The sequence below is a fragment of the Lissotriton vulgaris genome, chromosome 7, assembly GCF_964263255.1.
Source record: "Lissotriton vulgaris chromosome 7, aLisVul1.2, whole genome shotgun sequence".
NCBI lineage: Eukaryota > Metazoa > Chordata > Amphibia > Caudata > Salamandridae > Lissotriton > Lissotriton vulgaris.
The window spans coordinates 1,726,727,658-1,726,754,896 of record NC_141695.1 but is presented as its reverse complement, the minus strand read 5'-3'; the positions used below and the strand labels follow the sequence as shown (position 1 = coordinate 1,726,754,896).

The 27,239-nt window shown below is 45.9% G+C and overlaps 1 protein-coding gene across 2 annotated transcripts in view; it reads right to left on the bottom strand.

Annotated features, from left to right (window-relative positions):
• FOXJ2 (forkhead box J2) overlaps nucleotides 1-27,239 on the bottom strand; it is a 330,968-nt gene that overhangs the window by 125,638 nt on the left and 178,091 nt on the right. For both annotated transcript variants that reach the window (XM_086932973.1, XM_086932974.1), the window contains exons 4-5: nucleotides 24,245-24,325; nucleotides 23,553-23,684 (exon numbers count right to left, since the gene is read on the bottom strand). In XM_086932973.1, the coding sequence (XP_086789099.1) occupies nucleotides 23,553-23,684; nucleotides 24,245-24,325 (213 nt within the window). The remainder of the gene's footprint in view (nucleotides 1-23,552; nucleotides 23,685-24,244; nucleotides 24,326-27,239) is intronic.

The window sequence follows — 27,239 nt, the reverse complement described above, 5'->3', positions numbered from 1 at the left end:
CCGTCCTGAGCGCTAAAACCAATCTCAACCGTAAAATACAACCCTCCCAAACCTGGCCCCAGCCCCACTTACCAGGCCGTGCCCCAGAGTTTCCTCTCCCAATCCTTCCTGTTCCTCTCCAGGCCCATCTGCACTTCTAGACCGCTGACTGCCTTACCAACGCAAACGTGTGGTTAAAGCATATGCATGGTTAAGGCAAGCGTTCCGCTTGCGTGGAAACGGCACATGTGGCTCAGCCTGCATTGTAAGGGCTGTTTCCCCTAGCATTGCTGCTCTAATTCTTTCTAGGGGTTGATTCCTGATTCTATGTCAGGACCGGAGGCAAGGATTATGCTATTCTTACTCCACTTTACTGAATAGCAGCCATTCAAAGAAATTGGTAAAAATACTATTTCCATGAAACATAGGGAATAATAATAGAGTTTTATCAATAGAGAGTTCAAGTACAGAGTGTCCATATAGATCCACCAATCACAGAGTTCCCTGGGTCTCATTGTCCTCTGTCAACCTCTATTCCCCCTCTTTCTTCGCTGCTGCAGCCAGATAAGTGACTTTTTTGCCCCTCTCACAGTTGACTCCTGTTTTTATCATTATTGGTATTTTCGTATGTTACTTTGCCGCCTTCGGGCCGCTACTCGCACTAATAGCGAATTTACATTGCCTGTTTGCATTTGCTGAGGTGTTTTCTTTAAATACATTGTTTCTCACAAACACTCGGGATTGGGCGTGCGTGCCGTGTTTCATTCCTGGTGTGCACCCGTCTCCGATTTTCAATTGTAGTCATTCTGTGCTCACTTTGCTGTGCGCTGTGTTTTTCCCTTTTAGGTTACCTCCGTCGAGTCAGCCGCTACTCAGCTGGCTCGCGCTAGACCGTTGGAGCCATTGTGGTCCCTAGTGGTTGCGTTGTGGTGCGGGCTCGCAGTGCTCCCCTCCCACCGCTAAGGGTGCCCGTGTGCGTTCCATGCAGCGACGCGATTCCTGACATTCCGCGTATTTTTGTCTGTCAGGAAGCAACGCCACAAGAGCCCAGTCTGTCGGTGACACCCTCAGGGTCTGTTTCTGTGCCGTTAGGCAAACTTTCCTGGTACACGCCCACGCTGCAGTGGATCAGTACCTGCCTTTAGGCAGTGATATGAGCGGTTTATAACCGCCTGGGGGTCTGTATAGGCATTAATTTACGCTCTGGACCAGAGTCTTGTACTGCAGGTGTCCTCTCCGCTGGGACCTTCTTCCGGCAAGTTGCCCTTTATTAATACTCTGCACCAGGGCTGTTGGTCCCTGTGTTTCTGCCCAAACTAACAAGAGCTCTGCCCTCATCAAGCGCAGGGTGATACCCAGCCCCCGATAGCCTGAGGTACACCCTCCCTATACTTACCCGCTTTCCTGTGTGGCACTACCTTTTTCCTGCCCTACTCTAGTCCTTCCAGGGTGATGCCTACCAGGATGGCCAGTGGGAGGCAGATCCCCTTACTGCTCTCCAATGGGACGAGGACTTCTATGACAGGGTAGACTCGTCCATTCATAAGGCTGTGGAACAGGCTATGGTGCCCTAAAAGACAGTCGGCCCCACCGGATTGAGCAGGCGTGCTATAAGCTCGCTACGGCCTCTCAGGCCTTCCCAGCGGATCACCCACTGATCCCCAGCCACCTCCGCCTAAACGTCCTAGAGACACTGGGGTGGACACGGATGCTTTTGATCGCCTTAAGCAGGCTTTCCTGGTGAGTAATCCCCCACCAGTGACACCCACTGCCCCAGGAGATGACAGTGCAGGAGATCAGGAAGACGCTGCTGGCCCTTCCCATCCCTGGCGCCCCTCCCGCCTAACACCTAGTTCTGACAACCAAAACCTCTGTGCCGACATGTTGGATCCAGAGGACTTTCTTCATCCTAGGTCCTCGGATTAGGCCATTCTGATAAGGTTGCCCAATACGTCACCAGCAGAATCCGCTGGCCGTTAGAGGCTACAGCCTACAACTGTCTCAGAGCGGAATGCCCTCGGTCCTCCTTCGAGGTGAAAGTAGCTGCCAACTCCAAGATTGTTCCCCCCATGATGACTTTTCTTCAGAAATTCGTCAAGGACCCAAAGAAGGGTATTGGCAGGTCTTGGCGTGCTTGCCAAGACAAGTTCCTGGATATCCTAGGACCAATAACCAAAACCTAGACATGGCAGAAGAAGCCAAGCTGTCAGGGTCCCTAATCTCCCCCGAACACCTCTCCTATTGGGCCCAGCACGTGGTGGTGTTTTTAGGTACTGCCAACTGCGCTCTTTCCACCATACAACTCTCGTGATCTTTGACGATAACGCAACGCATATCTATCTCACGGTTATTTAACACGGAGTGATAGGTATGTTCCTCTCCTCCTTTTAACCTTAATGTTGCGGTGCTTTGACATGAATGATTGTCTGGCCTCTAATTCAATAGATTTTTCTAAACCCGGGTCTTGTTTTGCAGATTACCAACACTTGGCATCAATTAATATAGGCGTTGGCTTTACATAATACTAGGTACTACATACTACATTATTATTTATGGTTACATATTGTATGCCCGACCCTTGATTAATTCTATAACTCATATTTAGGAGCAGCTCCATTGTCTCTGCCCTATACGAAAGGTTGTGCACACGAGATGACCAATGATAAGCGGCATTCAAATTGAGGTAATGTGCCCCTTCATTCCAAGCTAAATTCCCTTTGTTCCTAAAACATCTGCATAAATTTGAAAAACGTGGAACAGAAGATTGCACGTCCATTTCAGGTTTCCATGTTGGTGAGCCACCAGTGAAGTTCCTCCCTGGCGTCCGCAGAGAGACTCACTTAAACTGGGAGCCTTGATGCGCTGTGGGGCTCTATAATGGAGCTGCCCTGGGATGATAGCCTGGATTGAGGCAGAGAGGAGACCCACTATACAGGCTAGCTTAGTCTGAGCGAGAGTTGGGACTGTGTGAGAGCTCTCCTGATCTCGTGACATATTTTCACCAATTTGCGAGCTAGGAGACGGAGAGGAAAGTTTACGGAGTCTACCGAGAAAAACTACCTTCTGGGCTGGCACAACAGTAGATTTCGCCTCGTTGATCACAAAGCCCAGGCTTTGAAGAAGGTTGCCCGTCGTCTGGAGCTGAAGTGCTATGCAATTGGGGCACTGGGCCATCAGAAGGATGTCGTCCAGATAAACAATAAGTCTCATACCGGGCGTACTCTGCCACTCTATGACTGGCTTGAGAACCTTGGTAAAACACCAAGGGGCAGAGGAAAGGCCGAATGGTAGAGTGGTAAACTCGAACACTTTCCCCTGCCAGAGAGATTGCAGTAATCTCCTGGGAGGAGGGAAAATGGGTATCGTCAAATAGGCGTCCTTGAGGTTAAGGCGTGCCATCCCATGGCAACCGATGTGACTTCTATCCTGAATTTTTTGGTCTCTTTGGAATAGGACGTTTTAGCTTATAGAACCATCAATACCTTCCGTCATACCATTGTGGATGGTTCTCCCGTGGGTGAACATCCTTTGGTTTACCGCCTTCTTCGGGCATCCACCTCTCCTTACCTCCTGAGCATCGTTCTTCTCAGCTGTGGGATGTCAAACAGGTCTTGAATTTGTTACTGTGTTGGCAAACAGATTCCTCTCTCAGAAAGAGCTGTCGGCCAAGTTGGCTATGCTTCTCTGCCTTATTTCCTGCAGACGGGTTTCTGATGTTAGAGCCCTGGATATTACCAGCAGGATATTCTCCACCTCCTGGGTTACTTTCAATATTCGCCGTCTGACAAAGTGCGAAACGGCGTTTATTTCTTACCCGGCTTTTCCGGATTCTCCAAAACTGTGTGTGGTCTTGTGCCTCAAAGCTTACAATGAAATGTCGAAGGAGTTCCGCCCGCCAGGGGAACAACAGTTGCTTATTGCACTCAAGAAACCCCATTAGGTGGTCTCCTCCCCCACCATTGCCTGTTGGGTAAGGTGGGTGATGCAAGAGGCTGGAATTGGCCTTAGAGCCTTCGGCGCTCACTCTACTAGGGGGGCTATGGCCTCTAAATCTTTTACCCTGGGAGCTAGTCTTGAAGACATTCTGAATGCAGCAGACTGGTATTCAGACTCTACCTTCAAACAGTTTTACTTCAAACCAGTGATTGATATGGCTCAATTGGTAGTGAGTAAGCTTTAAACGAGCATAATCCTCGCCTCTGGTCCGAACATAGAATGAAAAATTTCCTAGCTATCGTAACGGAAAGTTTAAATTCTATTAAGGACTCGGAGGCGAGGATTATCCCACCCAGGGTACAACTTCTTGCAACTACCCTCCCTCGTAAAAGAGTAAGTAAATTGTTTAACTGTCTCAGGTTTGTCTTGATTGCACATATGGTCTAGTGCAGTTTCATGTTTTTTCACCTACAGGGCTAATCCTTAGCTAATGCTGTCGCCTAATGGTGGTGTTTGCTTCCAGTAGGAGACTCCAACAAACAGGATTCCTGAAGCATTTGACCTGGCCGACTACAAGCGACGAAATAGGGGGAATATAGGTTGACAGAGGACTATGACACCCAGGGAACTCTGTGATTGGTGTATATAAATGGACACTGTACTTGAAAACTATTGTTTAAACTTTGTTATTCCCTATGTTTCATGGGAATAGTAGTTTTCACCAATTTTTTTGAATGGCTGCTATTCAATAAAGTGGAGAAAGAATAGCATAACCCTCGCCGCCGAGTCCTTAATAGAAAATCAACTTTCCGTTACGATAGCTAGGAAATTTTTCATTCTATTTAGTTCTCGAAATATACATCGCCAATAACCCTCGAAAGAGTGGAAACTTGTAAATGTTTTTATAATTTGGAAATATAAATAAATCACCTGCATTTTCTTCACTGCATTTACGATTTTTCACTGAATTTCCAATCATAAAACTGGTTGGAATTGAAATGCAGTTGAAAAATAGTTTAATAGTTCAGAATGTTGTATTTTGCGTTTAGATTTTTGAATATCGGCTGGACCTTCTGTTTTAGGAAGCATCAATTGTAAAGCAATTGTTTTGAGGATATCTGTATTGCCATAAGGATTTCAGTATTGAAATGTACACAGTCCAACACGCAGCACTTATACATTAGACCTCATAATTGCAGCGATCTAAAAAACCCTGAAAGAGGGATTCCATTCTTTTTTGCCGCTTTGCAAAAGTTGTTAATTTTTTTCAAGTGCTCAGATGTGGAAAAGTTTATATTTGTTCTCAGGATTTACATCCAATACTTCTATAATGTCCCAGGAAATAACTGCATTATGGCAATTCGTTCATAGCAGGAACAGATAAGTTACTTACCTTCGGTAACGCTTTATCTGTTAAAGAATAACTGCAGATTCCTCATTATCAGACTAGACCCGGAAAATCTTGAGCATTAAGTCTTCTCGCCAGTGGGTGGCATTGAACTCTGCGTCAACGCCATCCACGTCGGAAGTGACAGCACAGTGCCTTCATAAGCTCCAGCCCAGCGTGCCGACATCAGTTTCTTTCGTGACCGTTTCCGCACCAAAAAAGTTGCGTTATTAAAACCAGTGTTAACCAGTGAGCAGAATCTAAATCTTTGGGGAGAGGCAGCCCAGTTTGCATAGTGGGGAAGATGGAAGGGTCGGTGAGGCTTCTGAGGTTAGACAGACTTTACCAGAATAGATACCCTGGTAATACTTCCCGGAGGTAGGACTGCAAACTGGCTAAACTAAAGAGTCCCAGAGGAACGAATGCTCACCACGCGGGACCTAGCTGTCAAGGCAGTAATGTTTGGTGAACATTTGAAGATATGCCCACGTGGCTGCCTGACAGATGTCCAGGACAGGGACACCATGCACAAACTGCTTTTCCCCTGGTGGAACGGGCACACAGCCCTTCAGGCAGTTGTTTCTTCGCCAGAGTGTAGCAGAGCCCCGTGGCACAATGTTCGCAGGCCCCCCGCCACCAACCAGCCCTGTTTGTTGCAATACCACATGGTGGTGGTGTTGTCCGTGAACACCTGAACCAGCTTCCATTAGATGGACAGGTGGAAGGCTTTTAGTGCCAGGCAGATGGCCCTCAATTCCAAAAATCTGATGTGGAGTGGAGTAGAGAGTCCACCCGAGGTCAGAGCCTTCTGATCTTCACCCCTCTCCTGGATAGATGCCCAGCTAAAGTGACCCAACTGTCACCACTGTGAGATACGAACGGCGAAGGGAGAGGGGTCTGCCACGGACAATAGCAGTTCTTCAGCCTCTAATGCAGGTCGTTTGCAGTGTCCGTCAATATCGGGACTAAGTCAAAGATTTCCCTGATGCTGAATCACTGGGATTTCAGGTCCTACCGTAGGGGCCACATATGCCAGCGGCAATGTTTTACCAGCAGGATGCAGGAGGCCCAGCAGCCTCGGTCAGTCTCACTGAAATCCAGGATAGAGGCTGAAACAACATTATCAATGCCTGAATATCCCACACTTGCACTTTTGGAGATTCAGCCCAAAACTGTGTTGTGTACAAATGAAAGGGAGCGTCTGTGAAGGAATCTAATGCAACTTCAGCATGTTGATGGAACACCCCAGCAAATGCAGGAGATCCGCCATAGTCTAGAGGTGGGAGACGACTGCACAGGCAAGCCTGCCCTCAACTGCCAGTCATCAAGGTAGGAGATGAATGGAACCCTCGACCTACACAGATTTGCTGCAACCACCGCCATCACCGTGGTGAACTCCAAAATGGAGCTGGTGAAGCCAAAGTGAAGTACAGCAAAAGGAAAGTGCCCGTGGCCCACCGCAGGTAATGTTTGTGGGCAGGCAGGACAAGGATTTGAAATTACAAGGATTTGAAATTCGGAGTCCTGCAAGTACAAGGCCACTAGCTAGTCCTTGGATCCAAGGCAGAAAGATCCTGAGCCAACATGAGCATTTTGAACTTTTTCTTTCCAGATTAAGTGATTGAGGGCAAGATGGGGCGGAACCCTCATCTTTTTTCGGCATCAGGAAGTAGTTGAAATAACCAACAGCCCTCTCTCTGGCACGGGCACCCTCTTAATGGACTTGAGGTCAAGAGGGACTGTATTTCCTGGTAGAGTAAAGCAAGATAGTCTTCAGTCAGCCAGTAGTGGGTTGGTGGTAAGGGTTGTGAGGGTGTCTACAAATGGTAGAGCGTACCCCTTCTGCACGATCTGGAGCACCCACCCGTCCCATGTGATACTTGACAGGTGATGCCTTATCCTGCGCCACTACAGGAAGTGTGTGCTTGTTGGAGGACAAACTAAAGAGGTATGGATGCTGTGGCAGCCAGAAGAGAGGGGAGTGGGCAGAATACTGGGCATGGTTCCTGTGTCCTCCTTTGGTTCCACAGCCCCTTCTTTAAAAGGACTGTCAGCTATTCTGGGTAATGCTGGTACTGTGGATGCCCCAAACTGCCCCACTCGTGGTAGTGATGAAGGGCCTGCTGCTGGAAAGATCCAAAGATCAGGCGGTGACACTGTTCTCACAAACGCAATCTAGTGTCGGATAAGCTTTCAGTAGGGAGGTGAATTATCACTGTGGCAAATAATGCACCTTCTTCTGAAGCCTGGCTTGGAGAAGACAACATGCCAGTGTCTGAGGAGGTGTCAAGGCCTCTGGCATCACCCAGCTCCTCATACCAGTTGTCATCAGCAGGGTCCTCCTACACAGGAGTATTCACTTCCTCATCGTCCTTGTGGGGGGTTATGTGGTGACTAGTGGAGTAAAGTCCAGGAGTTGATAAGAGCAGGGTGGGCACGGCATTGAGCGGCCCACTGGGGCGACGTCTGATAGGACGATTGGCCAGTCATCAAATAGCACCACAGCATCGGACAGGAACAAATCCGGTTTAGATGGTGGACCCGGTGCGATGCCGTTCCAGATCCAGGAATGGCGCTGGAAAGTCCGGCTGGTGTTGAGAGCAAACCTGCCAGCTGTAACCTAGCTGGCGCACCTCATGGCTTCATGGAGCATGAAGGCACGCCAGAGGGCGTAGGGGCTCCAAAGATGGCATGCATATGGCATCGTTAAGCTCCCATAACTGGGCACGCGTAGACCCGGTGCCGGGAAAATCTGGGTAAGGCGGGGCAGGTCCGAATGCCGGCTCCGCAGATGGTGTGGTGTGGGGGGCGGGGCCTAGAAGCACATGGTCAGACTGGTGTAGCCAAAGAACACCTCAATGACTACTTCTTGGACTTACCCATTGCAGACGAGGTAGTCTTGGATCTCGAAAATGATCGTCCACAGGAACGACTACTGCACCGTCCAAGGAAACAAGATCAGGAATGACACAGAACCTTCTGCTACTGCGCTACCAGGAGCTTCAGTGTCCGCTTATAGATAGCTTTCGTGTGAATGGACTGGGTGTTGTGCCCGAATTCAAGCACCAAAGACAGACCAGGTGGGAATCAAACTCCGACATCTGATGGTGACAATTCCCACAAGGCTTGAAACAAAAGGGTTTTGCAGGGGACATGTCCATAGCAGACTTGGCGCAAGCTCTAACAAACATTTAAAATGAAATAGGCCTCGCCTTTCATTAAGTTAAAGCCATTCGTTTTGCTAATGCTATTGTATTGCAAAGCAAATGGCTTTAACTTAATGAAAGGCGAAACCTATTACATTTTTATTAATGCTGGTTGTTCCTCCGGTGGCAATGGCAGAAAGGATACTCTGCGTCTCATCCCGGCGTCCTCTGAGAACGGCTTCTCGCAGAGCTCAGCGAGTGTTCAGCCCCTCAGACGTGTTCGCTGCTCTTCAGCAGTCAGGAGCACAACTGATGCTGAACGGAGCAAGCAGCAGCATTTCATGTCAGCAAAGATCAGTAGACGCATGGACAGGGAGGGGAGGGTCTTCTGGGTTAAGAGGTCTGGGGATCGTATGTCAGTCACTATGTGCTGCAGAGGAGGTCTTGTGGCCCGACCAGGAGAGGAGAGCTTTGCAATCCGCCTGTGCGGTGTGAAGGAACTGTTTACTCTGGCTTTCCCTCTGAACTTTGCAGGGAACTGAGAACCCTGGCATAGAAGTGAGCGAGGACGGGCAATGAGAGCAGTATGCTTTAGCCTTCAAGTGTGTATGACACCACAGCCAAACGTCTGAACATGAATAACGCTACGAAGTGTCCCCATGACAAGTCAGCGACTTACAAAATAAATAGGGAAAATGCTAGTGGTCAGGAGAAGTGCAGCTGTGCCCCCTTTCCGCTGCCCCTCCCTACCAAACGCGCTGAAACTTAAAAAAACAAATATAGTGCTTGGGGTCCCGAAAATGAAAGCGGACCGTGCATGTAACTTCCAAAAAATAACAAATAAAGTGCTTACCGAGTAATTGAAGGAGTCTGTGTCACTCCACAAGTAAAAGATCAAATCCCGGTGGGCATGGCCTAAAGCGGACAGAGTGGCAACCAGGAGGGACTAAAAACCCTCTAGTGCAATCACCGAAGTATGTTTAGCATAATTAATGACGAGAAACGACGCACGCCAATGAAACTTGCAGCCGGAGTGGACACATTACTTCTGGAACCGTATTGATTCCAAGAAGCCCTCGCATGGCGAGACCCACGCATGCTCTTTGCTAACGCTAGGCGAGACCTAAAAATGAGGGTCGAGAAAAAGCAGACCACAAAAGTGGTTGAGATAGCTGCGCTGTTGGTGCAGAAAGAAAGGAACTGATGTAGTATGCCTGGGTGGTGCTTATGAAGGCATCGCAAAATCACTTCTGACAAGGGCTGCTTCGACACTGAGCCGATTGACACCACCTACCGTCGTGCAGGAGTACTGCTCAAGATTTTCTCTCTTCACTCTGATTCCTGGGGGACATTCTAAGGTGTGGAATCTGTGGCCAGATCTGCTGCTTTCACAGCAGGTGCTTGACTATCATATGCATAGTCAGTCCACTGGGCTTTACATTTGAAGTTTGAAATTAAAATCTGAGCTTTGCTCTGTTGATTACACACTCCTCCCGACTCGATATATCTAGTCCAGAAAAAGATTATTTTTAAAACCTTTGTTCACACTACAGCAGGATTGCTAGAAGCTTTAATTTATTTAAACAATAACCAGAACTAGAAAAAGAAGTCTTTAACTGGGCGGGAAACAGAATGCAATATCAGCATATGTAACTTTGTTGCATTCTTGCACAACATGGGTATCTAGTCACATTCAGTGACCTCAGCTGCAAAAGATTCCATGAACAGAGGTAATATGGTAGGTAAGCCGGAGTATCCCTTTCTCGTTTCCAAGCCAACAAGTTATTTACTTGTTGTCCTGTCCTGCAGTAGGGCCCTGCTCCTCTGTCATAACATGCGTGCTGGGACCAGGGATGTGCTGCCTGCACACACACTGTATAAAGCCTTCTCTAACAGAATTATTGCCTCAAGGATGTTAACTTTATCCACTTTCGCTACAGCTATGATACGATGCTATGATAAGCGGAGTACAGTCCATGCAAAACTAAACCCATGCTGCCATGACGGTCATGTCAATTTAATCAAGATTTTGACTGATCATCTGGGCCAATATCTTGCTTTAAGTAGAGCTCTCAAATCTCCCAATACAATCTTCTCTTTTCGGTGTACAATTTTGGACAGTATGGAAGAGATCCATGCATATTTGTTTCTTGCATCATGATCAACTTATTCTGCTTGTCAAGGAAAAAAGGGTACCTGCGCTTCAGCTGTTTTTTCAGTTGTTCTCACTGCTGAAAGTTTTCTGACGACACACTAAGCTAATAGTATTCTTGGCAATTCCAAACTAACCTGGGTGATCACACAGGTCATTTTGCCTTTAATGAAGGCCTTCATGCTTAGACGCTGGTTACAAGAAATGACACTGGCTGGGTGAACTTCTATAACTTTCAGTTGATAATTCAAACCCTCAGCTTATAGCGTGGCTGGCACAAATTTCATGTTTTTGTAAACCTGTGTCCCCTTGCACCGATTCTTTCTCTTAGCTATGTTTTTCTGCTAGTAGACTTTACAACTGTCAAGCCCACAAACAGGAGCTCCCTTCTTACCATTAATAATTTCAAAAGAGTCAGTTCTGTTCAAAGGCACATCTGGTGTACCCACAACCAGACTGGTGGTAAAGACTGCTAACTGACACCAAGCTAGCAGTTGACTTATTGCTAACTGCAAACTCCTGACCCCGAAGAACAGACTTTTTTACCCATAACAAAATGAACTCCTTAGCTCTTGCTGTTACAGTCTGGTCCAGCTACTAAAAACTATGGTTCTTCCTTTTTCCCATGTGAGATGTATCAGGTGGGCGAATGGATATCCATGGAGTGTGAACGCAATTAGTGCATATATGATAAGAGTGTAAAAAGGTAAAAGATGTGTGTGGGGTGCCAAGTGTGTTCTATTCTTGTTGCTCCCAGGTTCTCTACTGCAGTTTTCAAAAGAGTTGTGCACTTTATTTGCTTCTTTTCCACTCCAGCTTCAATGTGCTTCTCTCTTCGAATGTTAGAATTGTCAGGTTGCCATCGACCAATAAATGCCCCACCATTTCACACATGCCTTTGAAAATTAACAATAGCAGATGCTCAGTTCGGCCCCTGGTTCCTTCAAAGGAGGTCTGTAAGAGAAAAATTATTTCATGGAATGATCTGCTGTCCCATTACTAGCAACTTAGATATTCGGTTTGTCCATATAACCACCAGACTCCAGAGTGCACAAGGCTGTTTTAACACAATACAAAAATCACAATGGGCAATCCAGATGCGAGCGCAACCAAAGAAATTTGGGAGATTTTCAATGGATACCGTAAATGGGAGTGTGGGGAAAAAATATTTAACCCAGGGTGGAGGCAAGTGTATCTCTTATGGTATCTGGATCCAACACAAGTGGTTACAACCCCTGTAGATGGTTCAAAGTGGCATTTATTGTTGGATTCTATGGGGATATTAAAAGAAAAGCTGTTTTAGTGGTACCAAACTAGGTGCACTACTTTCTTCGGGACCTTGAATCCAGTGTAGCCCAATCTGACCCCAGGTTTATAACCAATTGAATTGGGAGTTATTTCACATACAAACATGTACACAGACACTCATATGTATACTTGCACCAGAAGTAAAGTCTTCTCTGCTTAGGAACTATACAGAGGATTTAAAATTGGACCCATGGAGAAATATTACAGAGAGCCTTCAGCAGTCACACAGTTATTAAGCGGGCATCCCACCTGTATACCTATCCTGTGTACTGCCTCTGGATATCCACATTTTTATGAAACACACACCTTAAAATGTATGCTATCCATTGAAAACATCCTAAATTCATTTGGTTTCTTTGGGACTGTCTATTCTGATTTTGTAGTATCTCATTGGGACGGCACAATCCTTGAACAGTCCACACTCCTCTTGTTCCCTTTTCTGAAAAAAGATGTTTGGAGACAATGCCAGCTTTACTCCCTTTCGTGAGATATTGTGCAGAACCACAGGAAGTATCTAAGCCACAAGAAATACTAGCAAAGTCTGCAGAAGTGTCTTGCCTCAAATGTGATCAATATTGTCACTAAACACGACACTTGCTGCCTGGTGGGCAACATCAAAGGGTTCGAAAGGAGCACGATAGCATATACATTTTTACAATTGGCACAGGTAGAATCGCCATCACTTGGATGGGTCAAAGGGCATCAGAGATAGAGCACTAACACAGGGGTGTACAGGAGTGGTCGCTAGCAGAGGAGATCCATATGAAACTTAGCCGAAGGGACCAAAGGGCATATAAGGACCTCGCAGTCTGGCAAAATGTATGTGAAAAACTCCTAGGCCCAGATGATGATATAGAGTCAAGAGAGAGTGATTGCGAAAAGGAACTTGCAGGAAATAGCACTGATTTCGCAGAGGGAGGGAACCATACCGAACGCCAGTAAAAAGAGAAGCATTCAATCATGGGATACTGTGTCGTACGCTGGAAGGATTCTGACGAAACTAAGGAGTGATGAATGGCTGGAGAAACACCTGTTATATTTACTGTGCTATTTACATTATTTTCAAATAACTGCTGCACTGGGATTGTTTGAAAAAAATTAACATAAAGGCTTTCAAAAAATAAAAAAGATTCTGTAACCTAACAAATTTATCTGGCAAAGCCTGGGTGATCATAGCAAACATTTGAGCCTCGATCATTAGCCGACCACCATCATGCCCTTTCCATCCTAACAGTGTTTATTTTAATAGAATGATGGCATATTCAATTTTGTTGAGACAACTGAAGCTTGATACTTCTTTAGGGACTGATACACCACAGACATCTTGCATTTTTAACTGCCAAGTCTCCTTAGTGTGGTTCAGCAACATCACTAAGGTTCCTTTGTTCTTGCTCTAAAATGCTTAGAAAATGTATTCACTCCTGCAGGATGATTATATAAGACCATTCTTTCAGGTTATTGCCATTTCTAGGTTGCAATATTGCAACTGGATGACAAAATAAAAATGCTGGCAAAACTTCAATAATACTATTTGTCAACTGATGGCAAGTGAATGAGCACCCTTGCCTTTGACCTGGAAATTGATGCACAGCTTTTTATTAAGATTGCAATCTGGTCATGTCCAGGTGAAAAAAGACCTACAGCATCGTTTGCTAGAGGTCGAACCTAAAATAGTTCTACTTTTCATATAAAAATGAAAGGTGGGGCTGCAAAAACTTAAAAAATATGAGGGATGTACGGCTGAGTGATAATTAGGTACAGTTAAAAAATGCTGTGAAATGTGTTCTGAAAGGTTGATTTAACTAGACTTCCATTAATTAGGAAAGTTTGGTCTTGACAACGTATTATCATGGACTTTGTTTTTATAGTTGATCTATGTTCAAATTATTTATTATTGTACTATTCAAGATTGCATGTTCAGACTTTCTTTATATGGCATTGGTCTCTTTATTCAAACCTGTATAATAAACAGCTTCTCCTCCATAAAAACTCTCCATAAACTATTACCACTGGCCCACAGTCACTGTCAGACAAAAGAATTAGGGATGTGCAGCATGTGTAACATGTACCCTATTTTGACCTTCAAAGTACATCGAAACAGGGCTTCTGCAAATCCTTCCACCTCACAGCTTATCAGTTTCTCTTAATATTTAGACCATTACCCAGCAATGGAATTTTAACAATGTCTTACCAGATACAGTGACCAAGATTCATCTGAACCACCTCAACCTATACATTCTAGAAGACCTCAAAAAATGTCTTTACAAGATAAATATAACCACTATGACAGCTTTCACAACCAGCTTTGAGGTCTTCAATCTACAACGAATTGTTTTTGGCCAACTCTCTCTGCTGGACAATCTCTGGATGTCATATTTGTCCCCAATCCCCTGGGACAGGCCCGACAACTACCCAGTAAACTGGAGAAAATACAACATAATTCGCTTTAGGCTCAACACACCAAGCAACAACACATCAAAGTCAGGAACAACCGCCAACAACAAATGCACATACAGACAATAAAAATAACCAAACATAAAAAAGCTGAACTGCCATCTTGAAAGAACCCTATAAATATGCAACCTCAACATATACACATATTCTAGGAATGCTCTCCACTGCACTGGGCAACCAAATACCAATAAAGACCATCCAGGGTTAACCACAAAAAAACATGTATTAAAGCCATCATAAAAAGAATATAAACATAACAACAAGGGGAAAAGCAAGAGATGGAAAAAAAATAAAAAATAAAAAATCATATTACTCCTGTATAATAGATGGGCGTGCATTAAGGAATCTGCGGCTAAACTGTGTCTCTACCAGATATATCGTTTCCAAAGGTAAGTAACTCTTCCATGTGATAGAGACATCTAGCTGCAGATTCCTGAACTGAGAATAGATACCAATGCCTTACCCTATAGGAGGAAGGTCTGTGAGACAACCACAAAGTTCCAAGAGAAATGATTTGTCAAAAAACTGACGAAACACGGTGGGAACCGCAATGCCTGGGCAACTTTACATGGGACCCAGGAACCCCTGTAAGGAACAATAACAAGGGACTTCAAAGACACCACAATCCCGCAATGGACTGGGTAAGACCTGTGTTATACAGACACAGTTGAAAGGTCAGTGCCAAAGTAAAAAACAATGGAGTGACCCCTACAAGAAGGAGCCTTGTATAAGGCCCTATGATCCATGAGGAGGAAGGCCCAAAGGGGGCAAACAATGTGACAGCGGTAGATCCTACTGACGGAAAATAGAGCACAGTGGATGGCAGGAGCCGCAATAGGAGGCCTGTGTGGGTTTGAGAAAACACATTAAATATGTACCCCCTAGGACATGAGACAACAGTGGCAGGGCCGACCCCAGGTATAGGGGCAACCAAGACAGAAGAGGTACCATCAAGCAAAAGCGCAGTAGGTAGGCATACAGCAAATCGTTCCAAAAGGGACCACTGAGCGGGGATAACCGGCAAAGCCAGGAACACATAGAAGATTCCAATCCGAAGAAAAGAGTGAGCAAGAAGTTCCAACACTAGGGCAGAAGGAACCTAGTATGGAGCACCCCTGTGGTGTGTGGAACCTACGCCATACACACAGGCGACATGAATGTTGCCACATATACGTGAAGTGGCAAAATCCTAAACAGAACCAAATAATTACACTATACCGATGAGTGAAATAACAGTCACAGTACAAAGAACAACAGTACCCAGAGGGGGGAGAAATCTGACCTCCAGTGATGCAGGGAAGAACAGAGACACGATACTGGCAGTAAAGGATCGACAGAAAGCCGTGAAAAAATGCACTCACTATAATGCCACTGAAAAAAGCAACCCTGGCAGAAAAGGATTGAGACCTGTTATTAGAGAGCAGCTGCTGTGGGAACCATTACCAGTGCGACAAATGTGAAAAAGAACCCACACCCCAGGAAATATAGGGGGTGAAGCACGGATACGGTGGCAAAAAGTTATAGACTAGAGCCACTCAGTGAAGATGTAAGAATATGAGCAGGGCAGTAGCGAGTAAACAGACAGTGCCTGAGCCTGAAGGAAAGACGTGAGGCACAACCCGTGTGCACCAATACGGCGAGTATTCACAGAATACAGAGGGACTTGCCGCACCCCCCCGCCCCCGGCACATGTCCATTTGGTAGAGAGGCAAGACGGCCACAGCAATGCCGTAAGAACACGCCTGGAAAATACAAGCGTGACTAACCCCTTCTGAAAAAGTGGGGAAGGGCGCCCCCACAGAGGCAGGAAGGAACTACGGACGAACCGTAGACCACCAATGGAACACCCTCAGAGAAACCAACTCTATGGATCTCACCAGAGGAGACATCCTACAAGAGTAGGAATAGACCAATCACAGCAAAACTGCCTGGTAAGGAAGTGTAGCAATATAACTGCCGACAAAAAACCCTACATATGGTAAGGCACAACCCTACAAAAGAAGGGTCCCTTTGAGCAAGCTCGTAGGCAGAGGCTCAAAAGAAAAGTCAACATAGCTAAACTAGCTGTAGCAGAACATGAAAATAACATGCCTTAACAGCCACACAACCCAGAACATCTGTAACCCACAAGGTGTAACAGAAAAGAAAGTGATGGTACCGCCACAAAACCAAATACCCTCCATGAGGATTAAGACCTGGGAAGACAACCAAACATACACAAGAGGCGCCTGACCGCCGAATCAGCATGGGCGCCAAAAAGAGTGACCCCATCAAAAGGTAGATCCCAAAGTTGCTCTTGAATATGCCCTGGAAAGATGCCATTGCGCAAACCCGCATGGCGGCGTATGACCACCGATCGGGCCATAGCCCTACCCACGGAGTCAGTGGTGTCCATGGCAGCCCTAATCGAAAATTGTGCCATATCATGGCCATCACGGAGTATGCGGGCCTAATCGGCATGAGAGCGCTCCGCCAAGTAAGGGAGTAGCAGCTCTACAGCATCCCATAGGGCAAAAGTAGCCTGAGCTAACACACACACACATTGTTGAAGGACCCGAGTGCGGAACTTGTGGATGCGAGCACATCGCGGCCACATGACTCCAACCACTGAGACTCCAGAGTGGGAGAATGTATTGGAACCGAAGCGGTAAAGAGCTGCCTGAAGCACAAGACCTCCAGCCCCAGAATGGAGGGTCAAACAGGCAGGGTCATTGGGAACTGGTCGCTGGCGATGTGACACAGCGTGCTCCACAGGGTCTCCAGAAGAAGGCCTCGCCCATGTCCCGAGAAGGATGTCAAATAATGACTCCGCAAACTGACACAGTGGCTCCACGTCCCCAGCACCTTGGTGGAGAAGATCCAGCAAGGGTTCCGGAGGCCTAGACAAGGAGGGCAGCTGCATCCTCCAAAGGTTGGCAGCCCTACAAACAGCCCTGATGAACGTGCCACTTGCCTTAGTGTCTTTCCCCCACAGACCACACACGCAACCTCTGAATCATCCTGGACTCCGAACTCAAAATGACAAGTCAAATCAACGATGTCACCTCTTCCTGCTACCACACCCTCAGTCTACTCCGGAAAACCTTCAACTGGATTCTACTTGAACAAAGGAAAACTGTCACCCAAGTCCTCATCAGCAGCAGACTAGACTACGGCAACACACTATGCCTAGATCAACAAAAACCTCACCCGCAAAATTCAGTACATCCAGATCGCAGACGCCAGACTAGTCCTTAATCTACCACATTATTGCCACATCAGCCAACACTTACGGTCACCACACTGGCTCCCCGTCGAGAAGAGAATCGGAAGAGAAGAGAATCACCTTCAAGCTTCTCACCCACCACAACACCGGACCCGCCTACATGAACCCCCGCCTCTTGTTCAACGCCCCCAAAGATCCCCCCCCCCTCAGCCCAGGCCTCTCTTGCGACAGTACCATGCATCAAGAAGTCCAGAACAGGAGGACGCTCCTTCTCCCTCCTCGTGGCCAAGGCATGGAACACCCTCCCTCTCCGCCTCCAACAGACACCCACACTCTACAAGTTCTTGAAGGACCTCAAGACTTGGCTCTTTGGAGAATCACTGATCACCCAGGAGCTGCGCCCCACCCCCGTTTCAGCACCTTGAGACCCTTTTGAGTGAGTAGTTGACCTTTAACAAACCCTTGATTGATACATTTACAGAGGAAGAAAACATGTCTGCGAACAATCTGGTTTCAGACCAGGCGGAAGCAGTCAGCCATCATTTCCATTTGGGTTGACATAACCCTCACAGTGGACAAGAACCGAGTGGCTGCTCTACTGCTTTTGGAACCCTCAGCGGAGTTTCACACTTTCCAAACAGTACTACAAAAACTGTGTCATCTCAGAATACTTGAAAATACTTTAAAGTGTGGTATACCTACCACCTTTCACATCAGCTATTTACAACCCCACACAGTGAAGTCCCGCAGGGGTCCATCATATCTCCTCTATTAATGAACCTTTACCTAACCCTCTTACCAGACCTCATTAGATCATTCAAACTCACCTGGTAAAACTAGGTAGTTAGCTCACAATTCAGCATAAAAATGCATGGTCCACAAAACCTCTACAACTCAAAACATGACTACCTTGCAGCACAGATGCATGAAGAGATCTTTCCTACACTAAACACTGCAAAGACAGATCGTGGCCAGTGGCAGAAATATCAGCCTACCACCATAAGGCCAAAGGAACTCGACACCACTCTAAACACATCAAGAGAAGTAAGAACCCTACGAATAACCATGGATTCAGACCTATCCTTGATACCACATGTCAACAAGATAGCCTTCTACACAATGAACATCCAGTATCACATCTTCTCATACCTTGGATACCAACAATAGCTGCAAGCTATCCTTACGCCTGTAATCTCCAAGCTTAACTATACCAACAGCTAGTAGCTCTGTGCCCCAGTATCGAAATGTACAAAATACAACTAATCCAAAACGCTGCTCTGAAACTCATTCTCCCGTTCCACCATGAGAACAACTCCAGTCCAGCAATCCTTCCACTGGCTACCTGAAGCTGGTAGAGCAATGTTCAAGGCAATCGGCGTTGTCCGCATAAAACCCAGGGGAAAAGGACCACTACAGCGACAAGTCAAATTCCAGCAATACAAAAAAATTGGCCACTGAACTCTAGCTTGCACCTCCATGCCACTCTACTATAAAAAAAATCATAAGCAGTACAAGTTTCTCAGTACACGTTGCCAAACTCACTACAAGCCAAGGCTCAAAGCATTCAGGAGCACATACACTTCACAAGAGAGTGGAACACATGGCTATTTTCAAGATAACTACATCATCCCACTACTATGGGAGGGAACCCAAACTTTCGATGTGCAATTAAGTTTTGAAGTGCTGACCTAGAGCTAGCCTGGGTTTTATAGATTGTCAATTCATAAATGCCCTGCTGGGGGCACTAATACCAATAACATAACAGTAAGACAGCCAATTATGGTTAATTCCTTTATACTGCTTGAGGTTATTATATCCACTACAATACAGATCTGCTAGAGCTCACGGCCATCACCCAGTACTAAATAAGCCCATAACAATAAACCACCTATAGCTAACTAAACAGGCAAGACATAACTGAAGAGATCTGCCACATACTGCTGGGTGACTGCAGGTCCCAGATAGGAACAAAACTATGACCTCTTCTTGACATCTCAAATTGACCATTCGATATTTAGATTATTGTAAAGTCATTCCAGCAGATCTTCCCATCATCTCTACCCCAAGCTATGCCTGCTCAGCACCATCAACTTTTGAACAAAATAATCCAGAAAAGACAGCCTAGGGCACTACCCAGCTAAGGTAAATGCAAGCTAGACAGGAGCTGGCCATCCTAACCTGGGGGGTACAAGCACTCTCCGCCACTTCAGCGGCAGTCTTTAAACTCTCTTGGCGGCACTGCTGTACATACAAATTCAATTTAGTAGCCAACCGCCTGCCTTCTGGGTTCAGGCCCAACCACAGCACTGAATCGGCCCTTCTCTCTGTGACAGATCAGATCAAAATGTCACAGGACAGAGGTGGCTCCATGATTCTAGTGCAGTTGGACCTGTCCGCAGCCTTTGATACCGTGTCTCATAACATCCTTCTCAGCCGTTTGCAGGGAGTAGGAATTGGAGGCCTAGCACTATCATGGTTGGAGAGTTTCCTCTCCGGGAGATCGCAATCTATCAGCCTGGGCCCCTTTCGTTCCATCTCAAGGGTGCTCACGAAGGGGGTGCCACAGGGCTCATGCCTTAGCCCTACATTGTTCAATGTATATGTGGCCCCCCTTGCTGAGATAGTGCGGAAATATGGGTTCATACCTGTTTCCTACGCTGATGACACCCAGCTCCTCTACCCTTTCAGCTCCCTTGGCCCCAAAGTCAAGGAGAACTTTGCTGAGGGTATGAGGGCGGTGTCACATTGGATGGCGGTGAACTGCCTCCAATGTAATGTGACAAAAACAGAGGTCATGCTCTTTGGCAAGGCAAGCATCCTTTGGTCCCCTGACTGGTGGCCAATAGATCTCGGCCCAGTACCTACATCTAAACCTCATGTAAAGAACCTTGGGGTGAAGCTGGACCAAAAGCTGACCCTGAAGGAACACGCCAACTACATCGCAGAGTTGTGTTTCCACACCATTGGCCTACTTAGACGTGTCTTCCCATATCTTCCTGCCACCTATAGAAAGACACTTGTACAGGCCTTGGTGACTAGTCGCCTGGACTACTGTAACGGCCTGCTGACATTAGCAAACGCAGATGCAGTAGGTCGTTTGCAGGTAGTCCAGAATAGGGCAGCAAGACTGATCATGGGTGCACCAGCCAGGACTCCCTCTAAGCCCTTGCTGAAGGAACTGCATTGGCTTCCCATACGGCAGCGCATCAACTTCAAAATCTGCTGCACGGTTCACAAATGCCTTTATGGAGCAAGTCCTAAATATCTATCTGAATCCCTGGAGCTGTATCAGCCCAGTAGGTCTCTCCGCTCAAGCAACCAAGCCCTTTTAAAACCCCCTGCCACAAAGAAATTTAGACAAGGAGACCGAGCCTTCTCCTCAGTTGGACCTACCCTGTGGAACAAACTTCCCATCGATGTAAGAACGACCACCAACCACTTGTCCTTCAGAAAGACATTAAAAACCCTTCTCTATCAAGAAGCATTTCTGTCCTTCTAACTTCCTAGGATGCACTAACTGATAACTCTATAGCTGGCAAAGCGCGGAGACACCCTTACGTGATTGATTCCTGCGCTATAGAAGAAATTAAAATAAATAAATAAATTCTAAACCTTCTAGGTTTCAGTTCTGTGGTACACCAGCATGATTCGGGACTACTCTACCTGTCTCGACACAAGTCAACTGCAGCAACCTTACTTCAATATCTTCATTGTCCGACTGCTCCAAGTCACATGGTTCACTTTTATTAGTTATGAAAAAGGCCACAAATCGAAAAAAAAATGATGCCCCTCAACTCACAATCACAATGGCAACCAGCTGTTCAAAGTTGCCAGTTTACTGAAAACCGTAAAGTGCGCATCTCTCTCATGCATCTTCCTCCAGCACACTACTGAGTACTGCATCCCATAACACAATAGTGGCACCACAGTACTCATCCACCAAGAAACGGACACTTCCCACATAGGAACAATAAGAAAGACAACAGCAAATAACACCCCCTACACAGAGTAGCATGCTGCCCATCAAGATAATCACTTCAGCACCCCACCATAGAGTTAGTAAGCGTTATATAAATGTTGCACTACAGTCAAAGCCACTGGAATTATGCGACAGGGTGAGTAAATTATGCAGCAAAGAGAGGATTATGATGCAGCATAATGCAGCACATTTTGTAATAGTATTACTTCATTGTAGTACTGTCTAGGCATTGATTGCACCTCATTAGTACCAATTTAATACTCAAATATAGCAATAAGCAATGGAAAGATGACCAGTCCAGTTTTCAAAAGGGCCTCACAATGCGTGGTAACAAAATGATGCATTTTTAGTATTGTTTGGGCCGTTTAACTCCTTGCATGCTTGTGACGGAACCGTTCAGTCACAAGCCTCGGGTGAGCTGTGCTTGTGACGGAACGGTTCCGTCACGGCCCGCTCGCCACGCCTGCGTGGCGCGAATTCCGCGCCTGCGCTGACGAATTAATGGGCGGGCGGGTTCGTGACGGAACCGTTCCGTCACAAGCACAGCTCACCTGCGAGCCGTGACGGAGCGGTTCCGTCACAAGAACGGTACCGCCGCGCGGCCGCACCACCCCCTTAGCGCTGCGGCGGAATAGCCGCCGCAGCGAAGGGGTTAAACTATGAACAAAAATGTTTTTGTTTAAATAATCTACAGATTATGTGGCAAATATGGAAATTCTATAATTATGTGAAATCGTGGCGGCAACACAATCACACAATTCTTGTGGCCCTGGCTTCAGTACAACCATACACTTGGGCCCTCATTCAAACTATGGCTGATATACCAGGAGGTAAAAAATTCCCAGGAAAACACAAATACAGTGGCTTGCCAGGTTTCTTCTCCTCCCAATTCAGAATTCTGCAGGTGGGAATGAGGGATAACATGCAGTTTTGGTTTTAACACCTTGGCTGCTACAGCTATTTTCCTCCGGTGCTGAATTGTTGTAGAGCCCATAGTGCATGACGAGCTCAGCTCGTCATCAGCACAGCTCCACTGTTCCTCATGACGAGCTGAGCTCGTCATGAGCATCGAAGGGGTTAAGGCATTGAATAAACGCATGTTTCCTTTGTTGCTGCCTCTCGCTCTCCACTGAGCTCCCTCCATGAATATTTCACCATTTAATACTTTGAGGGATTTGTAAAGGGATAAGTCACTTTGTGAAATTACCACACAGCGCAGAACAGAGGGATTGGAAACAAACAGTGCTCCTTATTCCCTCAACACCTAGAATGAAGCTGTTAGTGTCCAAATGATTTGGGTCGAGAACCAGAATGACCGATGGAAATGAAAAATGATATGTAACAGCAATAATTCACAGGCAGATATTGTATCTGGAAATGAAATAGGCCTTTAAATTGTAACACATCATTCCAATCTGAAGCATGAAGTTCCGAAATTAAGTATTAAGTTCATAAATGAACTGATGAAGTTTAGCATTCAATACAAATTCTAATTCTGATTTCAAATACACAATTGCGAAATTAAATATGAGGATTACAAACTGAAATATGGTATTTCTAACTGAAATGCAGCCAGAATTGAAATACTGGATTCCATACTGAAGTTTAGCACTCTTAAAGGACCACATTAATTTCCCTGCCAAGGAATATTTTTATATTTGATATACAAACTATTTATGTGCAGAATCACAGTGTAACATTCTATTAGATTTAAAACACAATGTTTTGTAAACTGGGTTATGGAATCAATTGAAATATGGTATTCACAGATGAGAAATAATTAAACTGCAATACTGGATATCACACACAACATTTGAAAGTGAGCTAACTTTCTAAATCTTCGTACAGAATTCAAAAAGGACATACACTTTTTGTAATGCCACCAGAATATTTTCCTGTGTTTGGGTTTAGTTTTATAATGTCAATTCTCTATTATTGTAGTTTTTGTATGCCACCACTGCTGCTTATATAATGACAATTCTCGTGACAAAAATAGCACACCTTACCTGACTATAATTCTGTAATGGGGTGGTACTGTCCAAAGACAGATGTGTTCCTTCCGACGCTAAGGACACCTCGCTACTTGATACACTGCATGGACTTTTGCTGACTTCCTGTTCTAGGGAATCCGGGGATGGCTGTACAAAATGGAAACTGGGGTTAAAGGTCATGAAAATCCATAGACATACTTCACATTTTACATTAAGAGCAGAATAGGATTACTGAAATGGCCCATATTTTGGGTTCGTTTAGAACTTGAAGATTGGTGGAGGGGGAGCCGCTGCTATTCTTCAGGATGGTTATTTGACCAGAGTTAGCACACCGCCTCTCACCTCTACGATTGGATGTGTATAAGTATTGTAAACAACCATGCAGCTGTAAGAATGTCAAGGCTCTATAGACTGGAACATAACTATGGACCCTGTCATTAGGACTGAATGGCCTCAGAGTTCAATAAAAACATTTGTAAAGCGCGCTACTCACCCGTGAGGGTCTCAAGGTGCTAAGGGGGTGGGAGAAAGCAGCTACTTGCCCCATAACTGGTAGAGTTATGGGGCAAGAATACAGTGGCTCAGTGATACAAAGTCTGTGAACTCAATGACACAGCCATGATATAGCTTGTGAATGTGACTGAGACGCATCCTAGTATTTTTAAGCCTTTGGTACAGTTTTCCTACTGTCCCACTGGCTAACTTACCTCATCGTCGGGGTAAGGCCGCTTCCTCCGTGGCAAGGTCAGGTCATCCTTCGGACAGGTGTCGATAGTCCAGTAGGATCCCTATGGATGTAAAAATGTCCGGGTTATTTGTGCTCTCATACATTGCTGAAATAAAAGTTTTTGCCATTTTGTATTCGATTCAAAAGCCATGAAACGAGTGAAACGCATAGCACTGTAAACATAAGGAAATCTGACTTCACAATGACAATGTTTTTAACCACTTGTATTCCTAAACCTAGTCGCTGAGGTAAAGAATTATTGAACTTTTATGGCACCACAGGAAAGACAGGTTTGCCTGGGTGCAGACTAAGTCTAGAACCTGAGCCATTTAACAAAGATCAGAATAGAACTGATAGTAAAAGAGGTGCAGAAAAGGGGGAAACATTTATATATGGGAAGGACAGTTTTTCCCCCCTCTAACAGTTATATATTAGATTGTTGCAACAGTATAATTTCAGATTGCTATAATACGTTTATATACTATATGTTAATTCCTACAATATGTAGATGTGCCAAGTGAAATCTACCATTTATTGCCACTGAAGCGTGTTGGGAGGGGTTATCATTAACCCGTTGCATGCTTGTGACGGAACCGCTCCGTCACAAGCCACGGGTGAGCTGTGCTTGTGACGGAACGGTTCCGTCAAGGTCCGCTCGCCGCGAATTCCGCGCCTGCGCTGACTAATTAATGGGCGGACGTGTTCGTGACAGAACCGTTCCGTCACAAGCACAGCTCACCCGCGAGCCGTGACGGAGCGGTCCCGTCACAAGCACGGGACCACCGCGCGACCGCCCTGCCCCCCCCCCCCCTAGCGCTGCGGCGGAATAGCCGCCGCAGCGAAGGTGTTAACAAAATGCATAATACTGAGTAGGTCCGGATGCCCTTCCACAACCTCAACTCCAAGCATCTGCCAGAATACTTTATAAAATGGCATCGGTTCAGGTCTACCTGTGTTAGTAAATAGATCTACCAAAAGGCAAATTGCAAAATGTTACATTTGTGCAGCAAGAAAAAATTATATGGGAAGGGCTTTGTGAATATAAGGATATGTGGATCTTGAGCCAAAGTCACTATTAGATGCAGACTAGGAGGGACTAAACCCACACACGCGCGGGGGCGCCGCAGCCCCACACACGCACGCGGCCCCACGCGGGCACACACGCGCGCACACACACACACACACGTGAGGATACGTACACGGGAACACACAGGTGGGCACAAACACGCGCACGCGCACAAACCCACATATTTAACAAAAAAGAAAGCATGTCTACCAAGACCAAAATAAGGAGCGGAGCAAGTTATTGCATGCATTGCTTAACAGGACTGGCAAATTTCGGAGTTTATTTAAATTTTTGCTCACTTAGTAATAACATACCCTTAACGTTAGTTTGATGTTATTTTTGTGGTTTTTTTATGTATTTCTCTATTCAACTGGTATGTACCCATTCTGCACTGTGCGAGGCTTTGGCTGTTCACAGAGGATGTGAACACAGAACATGGCCTGCAGCCCAACCCACCTGCAGCCTACAAGAGCCTGCACCCAATCATCGTCTAAATGACCAACTTAAAAAAAAAAAGAATACATTAAAGGAAATTATGATTCTGTAAATGTGCAAATTTCAAATACTTTGCAATTCACCAAAACTTGGGACTTCATTAAAATGGTGCCCATTTTCGAACACAAAATAGTGGCTGGACGCTTGTAAATTTAATAAAATCTGCAGGTTTACAGTAAAGTAAGTGCATATTTGATTCTTGTTCTTAACCTTTTGACACCCTCAGGCTCACATTTACCCATCAGTGCTTAGCACAGGTCATCATTGTTCACATCTCCAACAAGTTGAGGAGGAGGCAGGTTTCCGCCGGGCACCAGAGTCCTTTGATTTCCACATCTCCCAAATGACATCCCCAAGCTAGCAGGGATGCATTCATCACGACCGTCAGTTTTGGGTCAGGTAGGGAGAGGAGTCTGCCACCACTGCAGTTCTGTTTCAGCCTCCTCTGACACCTGGATGGAATCTGAGATGGTCTCCTGTTGCTGTGCTCAATGAGACTAGTCCAATAGCAAGATAAAGGAGGACAAGTAATCTCACAGCTGCTCTCACTAAGCCCTGGTCAACAGCTGAAACATCAGGATCATAATCGAATGCCCTGGACTTGTTGAGACAGAGAAAAGGCCTGAAATAACACGGTCACCAGAGACCATTCTCCAATGAAAGGGAGCCTCTGTAAAGGAGTTCAGTTTGACTTTGCGATGTTGATGGACATTCCCAGAGATATCAAGATGTTGGCAGTCGTCTGGAGGTGGTTCAAGACTTTGAGGTGAACAACCTTCAGCAACCTGTTGTCAAGGTATGCGATGACTGCAATTCCTGGCCTCAGAAGAAGGACCGTGATTACCACCCATCACATTCATGAACACCTAAGACGTGTTGGCATGGCTGAAAGGGAGCACTACAAACTGCAAATGTTTCTGGCCTACCCGAAACTGCAAGTTATGTCGGTGGGACTACATGGGCCAAGGTGAGAATCTTGAACTTGTCCTTGTTGAGGAAGATGTTCAGAGGGCAGAGGTCCAGAATAGGACATCACCCTCTTTCTTTCTTCTGCACCGGAAAGTAGCAGAATAGCAGTTAGTCCCAACCTCTGTTGCAAGTACCTTTTTTATGGCTCCCTTCTCCAAGAGAGTTTGAACTCTCCCTTGAAAATGGACAAGTGGTTCTTATGAAATCGTTGTGGTATAGGTAATATATTTAAAGGAATATAAAGGAAGGGTAGGGTGTAACAGTGTATGATAATTTGAAGCACCCATCTGTTCGATGTGATGCTTTGCCATCTCTGGAGGTAATTACTTATCCAGCCACCGACCGGTGGAAGCGCACTGCTAAGAGTAAACAAGACCGGTTTGCAGCGGCTGCAGTGTTGGTTGTTCACTGCCCCCGAGAGCCTGGACGCTGATCCCCGACCTCT